This window comes from Heptranchias perlo, chromosome 33 (genome assembly GCF_035084215.1).
Source record: "Heptranchias perlo isolate sHepPer1 chromosome 33, sHepPer1.hap1, whole genome shotgun sequence".
Taxonomy (NCBI): domain Eukaryota; kingdom Metazoa; phylum Chordata; class Chondrichthyes; order Hexanchiformes; family Hexanchidae; genus Heptranchias; species Heptranchias perlo.
This window is the reverse complement of record NC_090357.1, coordinates 9,543,154-9,558,025: the sequence shown is the minus strand read 5'-3', so window position 1 is coordinate 9,558,025 and position 14,872 is coordinate 9,543,154. Positions and strand designations below refer to the sequence as shown.

At 41.3% G+C, this 14,872-nt stretch overlaps 1 protein-coding gene across 4 annotated transcripts in view; it reads left to right on the top strand.

Annotated features, from left to right (window-relative positions):
* Positions 1-14,872, top strand: part of alg9 (ALG9 alpha-1,2-mannosyltransferase) — a 186,471-nt gene that overhangs the window by 67,943 nt on the left and 103,656 nt on the right. For all 4 annotated transcript variants that reach the window (XR_010958296.1, XM_067970973.1, XM_067970972.1 and 1 more), the window contains one exon: positions 3,733-3,887. Coding sequence is in view for 3 of the 4 variants with exons in the window: in XM_067970973.1 (XP_067827074.1) it covers positions 3,733-3,887 (155 nt within the window). In the remaining variant the exon portion in view is untranslated. The remainder of the gene's footprint in view (positions 1-3,732; positions 3,888-14,872) is intronic.

Here is a 14,872-nt window from a genome sequence, read left to right as displayed (position 1 = left end):
TTTCTGATCCAACGACTCCTGCTGGAATGTGGACATTTATGTGATGCCCCCACAGTTGGATAGCCTGCAGTAGAGTTCACCCTTCGGGTACGTTGATCAAGTGACCATCTTTCGTGTGTATCCAGATACTTGAGTGTCAACAGGCCATGCAAATGTAGAGTGTATTACAGATGACCCCCAATCCTACTCTTCTCCCAACATCCACCCGTGTACATTTTCCACCAGTGTCCACTGGAGAGAGTTCAACAGTGAGAACCTTGAATTATTTTACCCTCCCCACTTCAGGGGGAGCTGAGGCTAATTGCACCAACCCTACTTGATACACTGGCTTAGCATAGATTAGCTAACAGTGATGTCTTCATAATTTCTGTTGATGGGAGTTACTGCCGTTGGCTTTTGGTCTAAGCTGTTACTGTGCGGAGTAGTTTGTTGTCTCTTATTGTCACTCCATTTTGTGCCATGTTTCAGCAGTGCTGTGACTTTGTTGGCTCCTGTCTGTTGTAATTGGTGCCACTTTTTTATTGTTTGTGTTCATGATCATACTTGAGTAGACCGGTGTGTGAGCTGTGTCATAGGAGGACTTTAGGTGCCTTTGTATTTTATATATGGCAAGTTATTCATGTTGTGCTGAGCTGTCTCTCTTCCCTCACCAATTAAACCTGCTCAAAACTTACCTGTTTGACTGTACCTTTTGGTTATCTCCCATTTTTCTCTCTTACCACCTGCTTGGTGTCCACTATTCTCACCCTGTAAAGCACCGGTGAGCATTTCGTTATGTGAAAGCTGCTCTATTAATATAAGCTGCTGGATTTCCTTTTCTGGACCTGTAATGGGACAGGAAATACTGCACATTCCCTGTCGTTTTGACAGGTTTGCATTGTGCTGTTGCAAAACCAATAGCATAACTCCAGTTTGAGGTAATTGATCTGATGTGATTCAATTTATTTGAGGGAGTTTGAGATGACCTTGAATAAATGGTCCAGCACCACTTTACTCAGGTGTGGTATAAACTGCAACGAATGGAAAGTTGAACAAAGTTTTACTGTAGAGAGAAAAGGAGAAGGATCCCAGATATTTCAAGTTGTATAGACCTCTCCAATTTTCACTAAACTGCCTTTCCATTTCTTTGATGTTTGAAAGCAGGGGTGTCCAACCTATGGCACCTCTTACCCCCCCATCCCCCAAATCTCTGCAGTTTGCCCCTTGAAAGCCCAGGCAATTCAGTCCTATTTGCATTTATATTATTTGGCGCTTTGTGTGTTTGAATTTTTGAGCCGGAGATTTAGAAAAAGTTGTAGCATTGTTTAAAAGGTGTATCCTGAAGAAGATACTGTTGTATTAACAATTTGAAATATATGCAAATTTATGCAAATAAGTGGCCCTTGGGGCTCCATGATACACACTAATGCAGCCCACAATGGCAAAGAGTTTGGACATCTTTGATTAGTCCCCCCTTTACTAATGTTAAACCTGTACTGCCATTACAACAAAATACTATAGATGTGTTTAAATTGCTGTTAACAGAGCTCCCTGACAGAGTGAGGTACTGTCACATTGCACTGCTCTCAAAGCAGGTGCTGGGCTAAATTAAGTGCCCCCAGTCTAACAGCACAGTATTTGTGCTCGTTTGTGTCTTCACTTGGTCTAGTGGAATATTGTAAACATTGTTTACTTTCAGTGATCAATCTGCAGTGTGTTTCCCCATTTCACGTACAGTTCGATGCTGTCTCTCGTGCCAGAGCGTAGCCTGGATGTCGGCCAGAGACTGCTAATGACAGATTGAGGAATGTAAGGGCCACATTGCTTGTGCTGGCGAAGTTGGTCGATGATATCTTGTGACAATTCATCTGCAGCATTTGATTATCTGCCTTGTCTCATTTATTTCAACAGTCTTGTAGAGATTTTCAATTTTTTTTCCAAACTAATTTTTTCAAATGTTTTACAGTATTTTATTTTGCAGCGTCTTGCCTATTCAGATAAAGTTTGTTTTAGGCTAGTAGATAATCAGTTCTAGCATTCTTAATAAGGAAGGTAGAAAAATCTATTGACATAGTGTGCAGCTCAACTATTCATGTGGCATTTATGTTGTTCTTGTGTTATATTGTTGGGGGTTTGAACACTTTGCATACAGTGGGATTCAGCAGCTCACTGCTTGCTTACAAACTCTATCTTGCAGACAGACTGATTTCTCAATTGCAACATTGACACAGTACCTACTAGTGTTTGGTGTGTTGGTATGGTAACAGCAGTCTGGTCATAACTAGCCAGTTATCTAAGCTATTGCACTAGGGATTATGGACAGTGGGTTTGAATGTGGCTCACGAATGGATTGCTTTTGATTTTTGTTCTTTGATGTTTTGAAGTAATGTTTTCAATTGATTGTCTATTTGAACATTTTAGTGTGCGCACGCTTTTTTCTTTAAGTTTAATTGGTTTTTTTTGCTGTCTTGTGGAGGAGACCCACTTAGTCAATGTGGATCGAAGCTCTGTGGAAAATTACCCGGGCTGAAAAAAAAATGTACTTGCTGAGGCTGAACCAGGAGAAACGTTTTTCAATCCATTCTATGGTCTAATGCCAATAGCTGACCAGAGACACCAATGACACCCAACTCCACACACACATAGCTCGGCCACAGCTTGAAAGGAGTATTTCGACCCATCTGGTCTGGAAGTACACCGAGTGATTAAATTGTATTGATCACAACCAAAAATGATTCAATGTACATGAACACTGAAGCAGGCAGCTCACAGCAGTTTAAAAAAACAATACCGCTCACAATAGCCAGCCCTATGGCTGTTCGTAAGCCACTATTGAAAGGCTTGTCACCCATGGCTCTGAGACATCTCTATATCGTACACACTGAACCTGTGTAAACTGCACTTAACATTGAGACTGTATGAACATCGGAATTGCTAGACAAAAAAAGACCAAGGTCCATCTAGTTCGCCTTCTACCATCCTGGTAGTTTCATGATCCAATGATAATGGAGTTGTTCACTAATCATACCAATCAATCTCTATCAGTTAGTCTACAACAGACCCTGACATGATATGAGAAAAATCCCAATAGTGGAGAGCTTTGGGAATCATAGGTTCCAAAGTCACCTTTTTCCTCCCCACCATGCTACACTTAACCATGTCATGTTTCAAATTACTCATATACTGTATCCCAAAATGTTATTTTCTGAAAGAAATCGAACTAATTTGCATTTGAATGAATCAGCACGATCTGCTTCTACCGTTTCCCTGGGGAGCCTGTTCCATAGATTGACCACTTGCTCACTGAGCTACCGTTTCTGTAGAACATGACTACGCTAACTGAGAGCAATTCCGATTTTTAAAAGAAGTACTAAATTGATCCTGAAGCTACAATTACTGCATAAACTGCACAATGTAATCCTGGATCCCAAAATGCGTGACTTCAATAAATGTATACAGTACATTTTAAGGTTTCATCATTGAACAAAATCACTGATGATCGGCAATAAGGGATGTCAGAGGCGAATTATATTTGTCAATTGCTTTCTAGCACCCCCTCCCAACCTGCCTTACAAAATCATGGAAGAATAAAGTCAATACTGTTACAAACTGCAAAAAAACTAGCTTACAGGAGTTTGTTAATTAAAAAATTACTCATGACAAAAGCTATTTCCACCCATCAGGTTTTCTAAATATTTCTCTCTCTGAATTTCTGCCGTTTTTTGGTCTAATGGTGACTCTCTCTTGTTGCAGTGCACAACCTTGGCCGCCCCTATTGGCTGACCCTTTCACCCATGTACATCTGGATTCTCATATTCTTCACTCGACCTCACAAAGAGGAGCGCTTCCTGTTTCCCATCTACCCCCTCTTCTGTCTCTGTGGGGCAGTGGCTCTTTCTGCGTTGCAGGTTAGTTTGCTCAATGTTTGGTCTGTTCTTCATCCAGTCTCCTCCTGTTCTCTATATGATCTGGTACATGGGAATTGTTTCCATGGAAAATTTTTTTAAAAATGTTTTACCCTCCAATTTTTTTTTACCCTTACCCTCTCTTTTCCTGACTATGATAATTTCATGCTGCAGTATGAACCCTTAGATTGTGGTTTCTCTAATACCTAGCCCTAAGGGTGTTCTTCACACGGGACCCCTGCACATGAGGAACATCAGAACATAGGAACAGGAGTAGGCCATTCAGCCCCTCAAGCCTGTTCCAACATTCAATTAGATCACGGCTGACTTGTATCTGAACTCCATCTACCCGCCTTGGTTCCGTAACCCTTAATACCCTTGCCTAACAAAAATCTATCAATCTCAGTTTTTAAATTTTCAATTGACCCCCGCCTCAACAGCTTTTTCTTTGCGGAGGGTCGGGGGGGGTGGGGGAGAGGGGAGAAAGAGTTCCAGATTTCCATGACCCTTTATGTGAAGAAGTGCCTTCTGACATCACCCCTAAATGGCCTAGCTCTAATTTTAAAGTTTTCCCCCCTTGTTCTGGATTCTCCCACCAGAGGAAATAGTTTCTCTCTTATCTACCCTATCAAATCCTTTAATCATCTTAAACACTTCAATTAGATCACGCCTTAATCTTTTATATTCAAGGAATAGAAGCCTTACAAAGGTTAGTATGCTAATTAGTTGTGGAGGGGCGGGGCATCGTTACTGAGACCAATCCTGTTTTTAGCTGGCGTCTGAACATATGTGCATTTCCCAGCAAGAATCACTGGGTAGCCGTCAGAAGCAAGAACCCTGGCTCATTTGCCACCTCTGCCTGCAATGGGAGTTGCTTCTAATCGTGCAGCTTCACAGCTGCCCCAGCTGAAGTTGGCAGAAGGATGTGTTCCTCCTTTATCACTATCCTGAATGGCGGAGAAAGTGGAAGTGAACCTGAAACTGCGAATTAATATATTCCACCCACAAGGGTGGTAAGGGTTCCTAAACTAAGCCATTGCTTCATGGGAACTGAATAATAAGTCATTCTGTTTCTATTACATGGGATCCTGAAATTTCTTCCAGTATATATTGGGATTGTATTCCATAACTCTGTTCAATTTTTCCATGAAAATTGCAAACCACTGTTCTTAGTCATAAATGAGTTTGGGAATCCATCACCCAGTTCTGAGCGGATGCAGGTTCAAGGCCAAAAGAAATGGCCCACAGTTTGGCAGAAATAGGTACTAAATTAGCAGTCTCACTGGGACAAAGCATAAAGTGCGAAAAATGAGAACTGTGGATGCTAATGCAGCAGTGAGTGTTCTTCTGAGCTTAGGCTTGAGGCGCACTGCTGGGGTAGAATGGAGGGAATTTTAATCTGCAATCAGCCTTTGCTGGCCTGGGTAGCAATAGTGGAAATAATGTTTCGTTCTCCAACATGGATACCTTGCCCCTTCATGACTGCGTCCCTGGCTGCAACGCATCAATGATTGTTATGCACAATTCTCTGTCAGGGCCTTTTAACTCTTTTAGTTATGGGTCAAAGGTGCCACTGCCAGGTGGACATTGCTTCTTTAAAGTGTTGAAGAAGGAATAAGTTGATGAAGGGGTATATTCAACCTTTTAAACAAAGGGTGTGCAGGTACTATAGTGTAGTGGCCATATTACTGGACTAGTAATCCAGAGGCTTGGACTAATAATCCAGGGAATGTGAGTTCAAATCCCACCATGGCAATTTGAGAATTTGCATTCAGTTTAAATCTGGATCAGTAAAAGTGACCATGAAGATGTCGAATTGTCATTAAAAACCCAACAGACTCACTAATGTCCTTTAGGGAAGAACACTTTTTTATATTCGTTCATGGGATGTGGGCGTCGCTGGCGAGGCCGGCATGTATTACCCATCCCTAATTGCCCTTGAGAAGGTGGTGGTGAGCCGCCACCTTGAACCGCTGCAGTCCGTGTGGTGAAGGTTCTCCCACAGTGCAGTTAGGAAGGGAGTTCCAGGATTTTGACCCAGCGACGATGAAGGAACGGCGATATATTTCCAAGTCGGGATGGTGTGTGACTTGGAGGGGAACGTGCAGGTGGTGGTGTTCCCATGTGCCTGCTGCTCTTGTCCTTCTAGGTGGTAGAGGTCACGGGTTTGGGAGGTGCTGTTGAAGAAGCCTTGGCGAGTTGCTGCAGTGCATCCTGTGGATGGTACACACTGCGCCGGTGGTGAAAACCTATATGTGGTTGATTCTTAAGTGCCCTCTGAAGTGGCTGAGCGAGCCGCTCAGTTGTACAGGACAACTACGGATGGGCAATAAATGTGGCCTTGCCAGCGACACCCACATCCTGAGAGTGATTTTAAGAAAAAAGCAACCATTTCTACCTGAAGCTGCTTAAACACACTATAATAGTTCCTAGTTTGGTGTTGGCATCACAGATTTTCATTGCATTGGCAATAAAAGTGTAATGTAAAACAATGGTGCAAGTGTGAAGTGCATTATTTTCATATAAAAAAGGGGAAATTGTTTGGCTATCCTATTGCATTATCTACAGATCGAACAGAGCTGATGGTGTATTTTCTGTTGATTGAAAACCATCCCAACAGTGCAGGAGGTTGGTAAACCAGGGTGTGTGTGTGTGTACATAGAGCCCTGCCCCCTGCAGTGAGTGGTATAGCTCTGCGGTTCCCATTTTCTGCTGCACATGGTACTAGCACTGCCCTGGTACAGACAGTACAACGACCGAGTAAACTACTTCAACTTAATTGGATGATTGACCAAGTTCATTGTTCTATGTGAATGAAAGACTGTCTGGAAGTAGTGATAAAATTGCCTGTGAGGAGTGTGGTCATGACTGATCCAGCAGTGACAGCCCTGTGAAGTCTTTTTTAAAATAAATACTGCCCTCTGTACCTCTGTATTTAATCTGCACTATTTTCCACCAAAATTGGCTGCATTTCAAAAGAACATAAAATCCTATGTAGAGTCACTTTACATGTTAGGCATGAAAAACCTAGATGGCAAAATTAGTATCCTGCAATCAAACAGAGTGTCCACACAATGACATCTTGGAATTCTTAACCAACTTTTCTTCAGCTCATACTGGCATAGGAGGACAAGGCCATGATGCTTTTAGACTTCTGACTAAGAGTATAAGTGAAACAAGGGATTGAACAAGATGTCTCCACATAAAACACAAATAATCCTGTCGCTTTTATTTTAAAACCAAAATGACAGATTGTGAACTGTATGATTGCAGGATATAATTTAAAAATAATTCTGTATAAAATGTAGAACTAATTTCTATCTGAGATCACAGGTTAGATTATACAACTTCAGTGAAATGGTAGTTAAATAAATTATTTTTCGTTTCCAACTGTGCTTTCTGCACTTGTTCCTGAGGGAAAATACTATGATCTTGTGAGTATCTTATTGGTCATCAGCTCATTGTTGTTTAATTCAAGGCATTGGTGCTGACACAGGTCAATTTAAAGGGTACAAATTATAGTGGAAACTTCAGTTGAAAGCTCTTGTTCATAATGAACTGCCTCTCTTCTGATTGAGGTATTATCTATGTCCAAATATGGATTGAAATCTTGGCCACTGCCAAAGGCTTAGTTGTTGCAGCAACGAGTAACTGAGCCACACAGACCAGGAATGGTTAGAATGTGGAACTTGCTGCCGCATGGAGTAGTTGAGGTGAATCTTTGGAATTCTCTACCCCAGAGGACTGTGGATGCTCAGTCGTTGAGTATATTCATGACTGAGATTGATGAATATTTGGACACAGAGGGAATTAAGGGATATGAGGATAGGGCAGGAAAGTGGAGTTGAGGTAGAAGATCAGCCATGATCTTATTGAATGGCGGAGCAGGCTCAAGGGGTCGTATGGCCTACTCCTCCTATTTTTTATCAATAGCATAGATGCTTTTAAGGCGAAGCTAGTTAAGTGCACAAAGGAGAAAGGAATAGAAGGATATGTTGATAGGGTTAGATGAAGTAAGGTGGGAGGATGTTCATGTGGAGCATAAACACTGGCATAGGGCTGTTGGGCCGAACGGCCTCTTTCTCCGCTGTTAATACCATGTAAGAAGGCCCTGTTGGTGAGGATTCCAGCTTAGGGTAAATCAACCAGGTTTCCCATTCCCGAACCCTATCTGGTGATCCCTGCAGTGTGGACTTTGGGTGAGAACAGGCCCATGCTTGAATAGCTCATGTACTCTCCCTGTCTGGGCCCACACATGAACGGCCAATTGAGAGACCAACATCTGTGAAACCACACTCCCATCAAGGAGTCGGAAGTTCAAGAGAAAACAAGAGGATTAAAAAAATTGAAATCTTACTAAGATGAGCCGCTGGAGAAAAAGAACTATTTTGCCAGGTCCCTACAAGTTTATAATCGCACAGTTCAACTCTGGATTCTTTCAGGCTTATATATATATACTTAGTGTAAATTCACATAAAGCTATTAGGAGGCAGGAGCTTCCAGGAGCTAAGAAAGGTCCCTGTTAAAATAAAACTGTAGGGCCAATAAGAATTTTTTTCCCCCTTTCCCTTCTGTGACTAAGTGGTTTGGCCTCCACTTGGCAAGTGCCCACAGTAACACGATTGAGATTGGGAGGTCCCTGTGTGGAGTACTGCAGACCGTCGCTCCATGGTGCAGTTTGTTGCAGAATTCTGGTGAGAGGCTTTCAACAAGACGATGGTTAGAATCGACAAAATTACTGAGTTGTGTTTGGGGTAAAGAATGGGGTGTTGACCTCCGTGCCCTCATGCCATGTTCTCTTCGAACTTGCCTATTATTCTGTAACACAGCTGCAGCAGAGGGAAAGCAAATATGCATATTTCCTGGTGACATTCCCATTTTAATTTTAATATAAATCCTGGGTATGTTGGCCGCTGAGGAGGTTTCTAGGGCTATAGAGTTATTAAAATGAAAAGAACATTCTTTTCCTTAAAATATGTGGATGTTTCTGAGATGCAGAAAAAAACCTCAAAAGATACATCATTTATTTAGTTACATTCTAGATTATTGCATATTTTTATGCTCCCAGAACAAATTCTCCTCAGATTTCTTATTAGTTAAAAGTGTCAGTCCCCTCCCCTACCAATCTATCATATTCAAACCCTATTTTTTAATCTATTTTGTAGCAGCTGGTGACAGCAGTAATAGGGGCCCAGAGGTTAACTTCTTTGCTGCTCTGCCTGAGATCAGCTTATAATCCAAAATGGGGATTGAACTGGGGACATTCAGGTATATATGGCTCAGTTCTTACACTTTTTTAATTTTGTGAGGTGGACAACATTGGAGAGGCTGCATTTCTTTCCATCCCTAGTTGCCGTGACAAGATGGGTTGGACCTCTGGAGGTGCGGCAATCTTTGTAGAGATTGTTTCTACATCCGAGTGGCTTGCTAGCCCTCATAGTGTGGACCAGACTCGAGTGTAGGCCAGACTGGGTAGGGTAACAGATTCCCTTGAAGCAGATTAATGAACCGTTTGGGTTTTTACAACAATTTGGTAGCTTTCATTGGTCGTTTTCCTGGTGCCAGCTCACAAATTGCCAGATTTATTGAGTTCAATTTCACAATTTACCATGGTGGGATTAGAACTCATGCCTTGTGGGTTGCTAATCACTACGCAGTACCCTAATCACTGTACTAATGCACCAATCCAGCCCATGTTTGGAACTCGAGTGCAATATAGTCCCACTGTTTAGCAGATTGTGTGTGCTAGTGTTTAAATCCCGGGTTTAATTTTTGTAGCGCTGCCTGGGTTGTCTGTGGTGTGTTTGAGTGTGCCCTACAGTGATGAGCTATTTATACTATCTGCTGTCCAGTAAAAGCTGTGTGGGAGGGATGGTCTCACATGCAGAAATAAGTGTCCCAGCAGGATTCTCCCAACACAGGCATCATCTATGCCTGCGTAACTATTGGGAAATTGGTGTCTCCAAGGTCCTAGTGAGTACTGACTCTGCTGTGGTCTTAAGCAGCTACAGGCAGGGGCAGGGACATATGGTCACTGTGTCCTGATGCGAAGAAGACTGAATAAAGGCAGTGCCTAAATCTGACCAAGAACTTTTTGAATTTAAGAAGATGTCCCCAAATAAATGTATTCAAATCAAGGGAGAATCGGAATGAAATGAGATGCAGTGGCACAAAAACAAAAATATGACCATGCGTTTAATTATCAAATTGGGTCTCACTGTCTCGGTAACTTATCAACTGCATTAAAGATGACAGATCTTGGATATTTTACATTGCATTTTTTGAATTTCTGAATGTCTTCAGTTTGGCTCAACTTAAATTAATAAACTCTCAGGAAAAAATGATCACAGGTAACTGTAAAGTAGCAGGTTTAATACACACAAAAGTGTTCGACCAACACAAGGTGCAAAACTTTTTTTTCAATCATTGTTAATATAAACTCTCATACACACTGCACTATAGTATAGTAGTATTGTCATCTCTAGAGCAGATCGGTAATTGTGGTTGCTGCCGCACTACATGTGAGATTATAGAATTTAGGCCATTTCCAAGGTGTTAGCTGTGGCTCAGTGGTAGCACTCACGCCTCTGACTCAGAAGGTTGTGGGTTCAAGTCCCACTCCAAACACTTGCACAAAATCTAGGCTGACATCCTCAGTTCAATACTGAGGGAGTGCTGCACAGTCAGAGGTGTCATCTCTCAGATGAGACGTTAATCCGAGGCCCTGTCTGCCCCCTCAGGCGGACGTAAAAGATCCCATGGCACTACTTAGAAGAAGGGAGGAGTTCGACTTGGTGTCTTGGCCAATACTTATCCCTCAACCAGCATCACTAAAAACAGATTCTCTGGTCATTATCACATTGCTGTAGGATAATTTGGCTGTCACTTTTCCTACATCTCAACAGAGGCTACACTTCAAAAGTACTTCTGTAAAAGTATTGGTTGTGAAGTGTTTTGCTATCCTGAGGTCTTGAAAGACGCAAGTCTTTCTTTCTGGCTTGCATAGTATCATAGTATGTTACAGCACAGAAGGAGGCCGTTCGGTCCATCGTGCCCGTGCCGGCTCTTTGAAAGAGCTATCCAATTAGTCCCACTCCCTTGCTCGTTCCCCATAGCTTTGTTACTAGCCTGAGGCAGGTAGTTGTCATGAGGGGTTCCTGGCAGCAGCGCACCCCCTTTTTTACAGTGGACTGTGAATTCGCACTCTGCAGCTATGAGAGAGCTCGTCTCCCAACCAGTAAACCTTAAATGTTTAGAGAACACAATCAGGTTTAACCACTTTCTCAAAGAACCTCCCTTCCACAATTAATGTGTGCTTTTCAAAAAGCATCAGTAAAATTCACTTTATAATCCAAATCCAGCAATCAGGAGCTGTCACTTTTACACAAATGTGACAATTTAACCACATCCCAAGAGAAGTACAAAATAATTAACGATGAAAATAAATTTCACACAACTTAAAATCCATACAGAGTCAAGTCTGCAGAAAATACCATTGTAAATGCCTGGAACCTGTAATGAGCAAAATACTAGTAGCAACTGTATTATTTTGTTTTTGTTTTCATCAAAAGATTCAATGGGTGGAGCAGTGTCAGTGATGGGCAAGACTGGGTTTGACTTCTAGATAGAGTGTGCTTGATGGGACTTTTCTTGTTCTGTGGTTTCCTGCATGTATTTGTTTCTAAATCTAATATCAGTCTTCTGATTACCATGTTAATTTGCATACAGGCCAATTAATCTAGTAATGGGGGAGTTGCTTATATGCAGGTTAATAATTTTTTGCTTAAGGAGAACCTCTGTTCAAGTGCGGCTTATATGCCTGCCAATATATTATTGAATCACTACGTCCCAAAACTAAATAAACTGGCTAAAAAGAGTATTGTTTTTAAACTTATTACACAATGAGAACCAAAAACCATGATATTTTAATAGTAAATATTTGAAAAATTATATTTATTACCAGTTGATTCAATGTATTATTCCAAAAAATAAGAGAGGGAAATAGCACTGAACTGCCTGGTTGAAAGGGTAGGTTAGAATGCTCTAGCAGTCTGTCCTTTTCCTGTTGGGCAATATGTTAGCATTGTTCCTTCAGCTAGCATTGGCGCAATATGGAAATAAAAGGTCAGCTCGCTGAACTGGACAGACAGGGTTCTGTTTAACAACAAATTCAGCTGTAGGGAAAGAAAACTTCTCTTCAATCCTTCAGTAAACTGTTAGCCATCTGCAGACGCAATTTAATCAGATGTCCCCTTCAAAATACGTTTAGTCTAACAGAAAATGATGCAGAGTATTCTTGACAGTATATACTGTTGAATAGCGAGGAGCTTCTGCAGGGCAGATGGAATGGAAACAGGTGCCAAAGTATCCAACGTAGCATTTGTGAACCAAAAGGAGATCCTGTAGCTTGTAGCATCAAAACGCATTTCAGCTGCAGAGTATGTGAATATATTTTGAATGTAAGGAGAATGGAGAGGTGTGTATTTATATTGCATCTGAAAATGGTAATGAACTAAAATTGTTGCAGTGGATATTTATGAGCAGATGGGTAGGGATGATATTAAAGGCAAAAGCACATGGAGGAACGGTCAATAAAAAGGAAATTCAAACAGAAAATGCTGTAAATGAACAGCAAGTCATTGAGCATTTAAAGGGAAAAGACAGTTTAATGATTCACACAGGGCCCCTTTACCCAGATATTGCTTCTTTTTGAATAGTACATTTTTGTTTCGTTCTGAAATTTGACTTCTGTTCTAAACCCGTTTCTCTGATTTCCATTGCTGAGTGTTTCCTCATAGAGCTGGGAGGGCAATGACACGGGCTCTCGAGAGAAAGATAAACAAAAACAAATTGGGACTTAATGAGAAAGAAAGTATTTCTTGGATACAAACCAAAGATGATATACCCCAAAATTCACCAACCTTGGCCTCATTCTTTTTAAACCCTGAATACAATACAGCTGAACCCAAATAAAAGCAGCCATTCTCTCTGTAGAATTCTCTTTCGAAATACCAAATTCATAAGCATGACCTGTCCTCTCGAAACTAATTTGTGTATTTGTGCTTCAATGGTTTTGAAAATAAAGTGAAGTGTATGTTATACTGCTTGGCTAAAGGTACTAATGGGCTGGTTTCGATCAAGTGCTCTTGAAGGAGCAGGAAAAGTGAGGCTGCACAAAGTACTCCTTCATTTTTTTTACACAAGATCACGGTATCTCCTGCTCAGTAAGAGAGAGCCCAATTTTTCCACATCATTTCTCGTCTAGTGGAGACGGGCGATTTTGGGCTCCCATTTTGCTCAAGAGCTGTTCTGATGATGTAGGTTAAGAGATGGCCGTTTGACTGCTAGGAATCTCCGTTGATTTAGATGCAAGGCAGCACTTTCAACCAAGGATTGGGGGTGTGGGTATGAGAGGCTAACTGATGGAAAGAGAGCATCTTACTAAAATAGTACAGAGGGATCTATTTTAGAAAGCAGGGAGTAGTGGTGAACGGTTGTTTTTTTAGACTGGAGGGAAGTATACAGTGGTGTTCCCCAGGGGTCAGTGTTAGGACCACTGCTCTTTTTGATATATATTAATGACCTGGACTTGGGTACAGAGGGTATAATTTCAAAGTTTGCAGATGACACGAAACTCGGAAATATAAACAATGTGAAGGATGGTAACAGACTTTAGAAGGACATAGAGAGACTGGTGAAGTGGGCAGTCACATGGCAGATACAATTTAACACAGAGAAGTGTGAAATGATGCATTTTGGTAGGAAGAATGAGGAGAGGCAATATAAACTAAATGGTACAATTACAGAGAGCATACACAAATCTTTGAAGGTGGCAGGACAAGTTGAGAAGGCTGTTTTTATATTTTAAAAAAGCATATAGGATCCTGGGCTTTATTAATAGAGGCATAAAGTACAAAAGCAAGGAAGTGACGCTAAACCTTTATGAAACACTGGTGATGCCCCAGCAGGAATATTATGTTCAATTCTGGGCATCACACTTTAGGAAGGATGAGAGAGTGCAGAAGAGATTTACTAGAATGGTGCCAGGAATGAGGGACTTCAGTTATGTGGAGAGGCTGGAGAAGCTGGGGTTGTTCTCAGAACAAGAGAAGGCAAAGGGGAGATTTGATAAAAGTGTTCAAAATCATGAACTGTTTTGACCGAGTAAACAAGGAGAAACTGTTTCCAGTGGCAGATGGGTCAGTAACCAGAGGACACAGATTTAAGGTGATTGGCAAAAGAGCCAGAGGTGACCTGAGAAGACATTTTTTTAACGTAATGAGTTATGATCTGGAATGCACTGCCTGAAAAGGTGGTGGAAGCAGATTCAGTAGTAACTTTCAAAAGGGAATTGGATAAATACTTGAATTTACAGGGGTATGGGGAAAGAGCAGGGGAATGGGACTAATTGGATAGCTCTTGCAAAGAGCTGATACAGACATGATGGACTGAATGGCCTCCTGTGCTATACCTACTCTGATACTATGATAAACAATAGTAACAAAAAATTACCGTTTCCTAAGTCAATCCTTCCTCTTTCTTTATGTTAATGTATTGCACTTATTGTGCATCCAAATGCTAAATGTAAGTGAATATAAAGTCAGTATATGTGAGAAGACGTCTTTAATATCTCTCCAGCAGTGTGACAACATTCAGTGAGTTTTGTCAGCTGGTATCATGATGAAAATGTGCGTAGAATAGAGATAAATGCTTTAGTTCACAAGGGACGCAAAATATTCCTAATCAGTCTTGCGTGTAATGTGGCTTGCTATAACATGCTAGGAACAAACAAGGACTTTCAGCTATTCATTACAATACGGAATGTTCTAGGAATGTTCAAATATGTGGGCTTGAGTGCAAGTCTCTGTTTTATAAACCTGTTTTGCCTTTGGCTTGCACGAATTAGGCGCATTGAATAATGTTGCAAGAATTGTGCCAGCCTCTCTCAATCAGGGCTCTGGCTTCCTCTGAAACTTGGAATATCACTG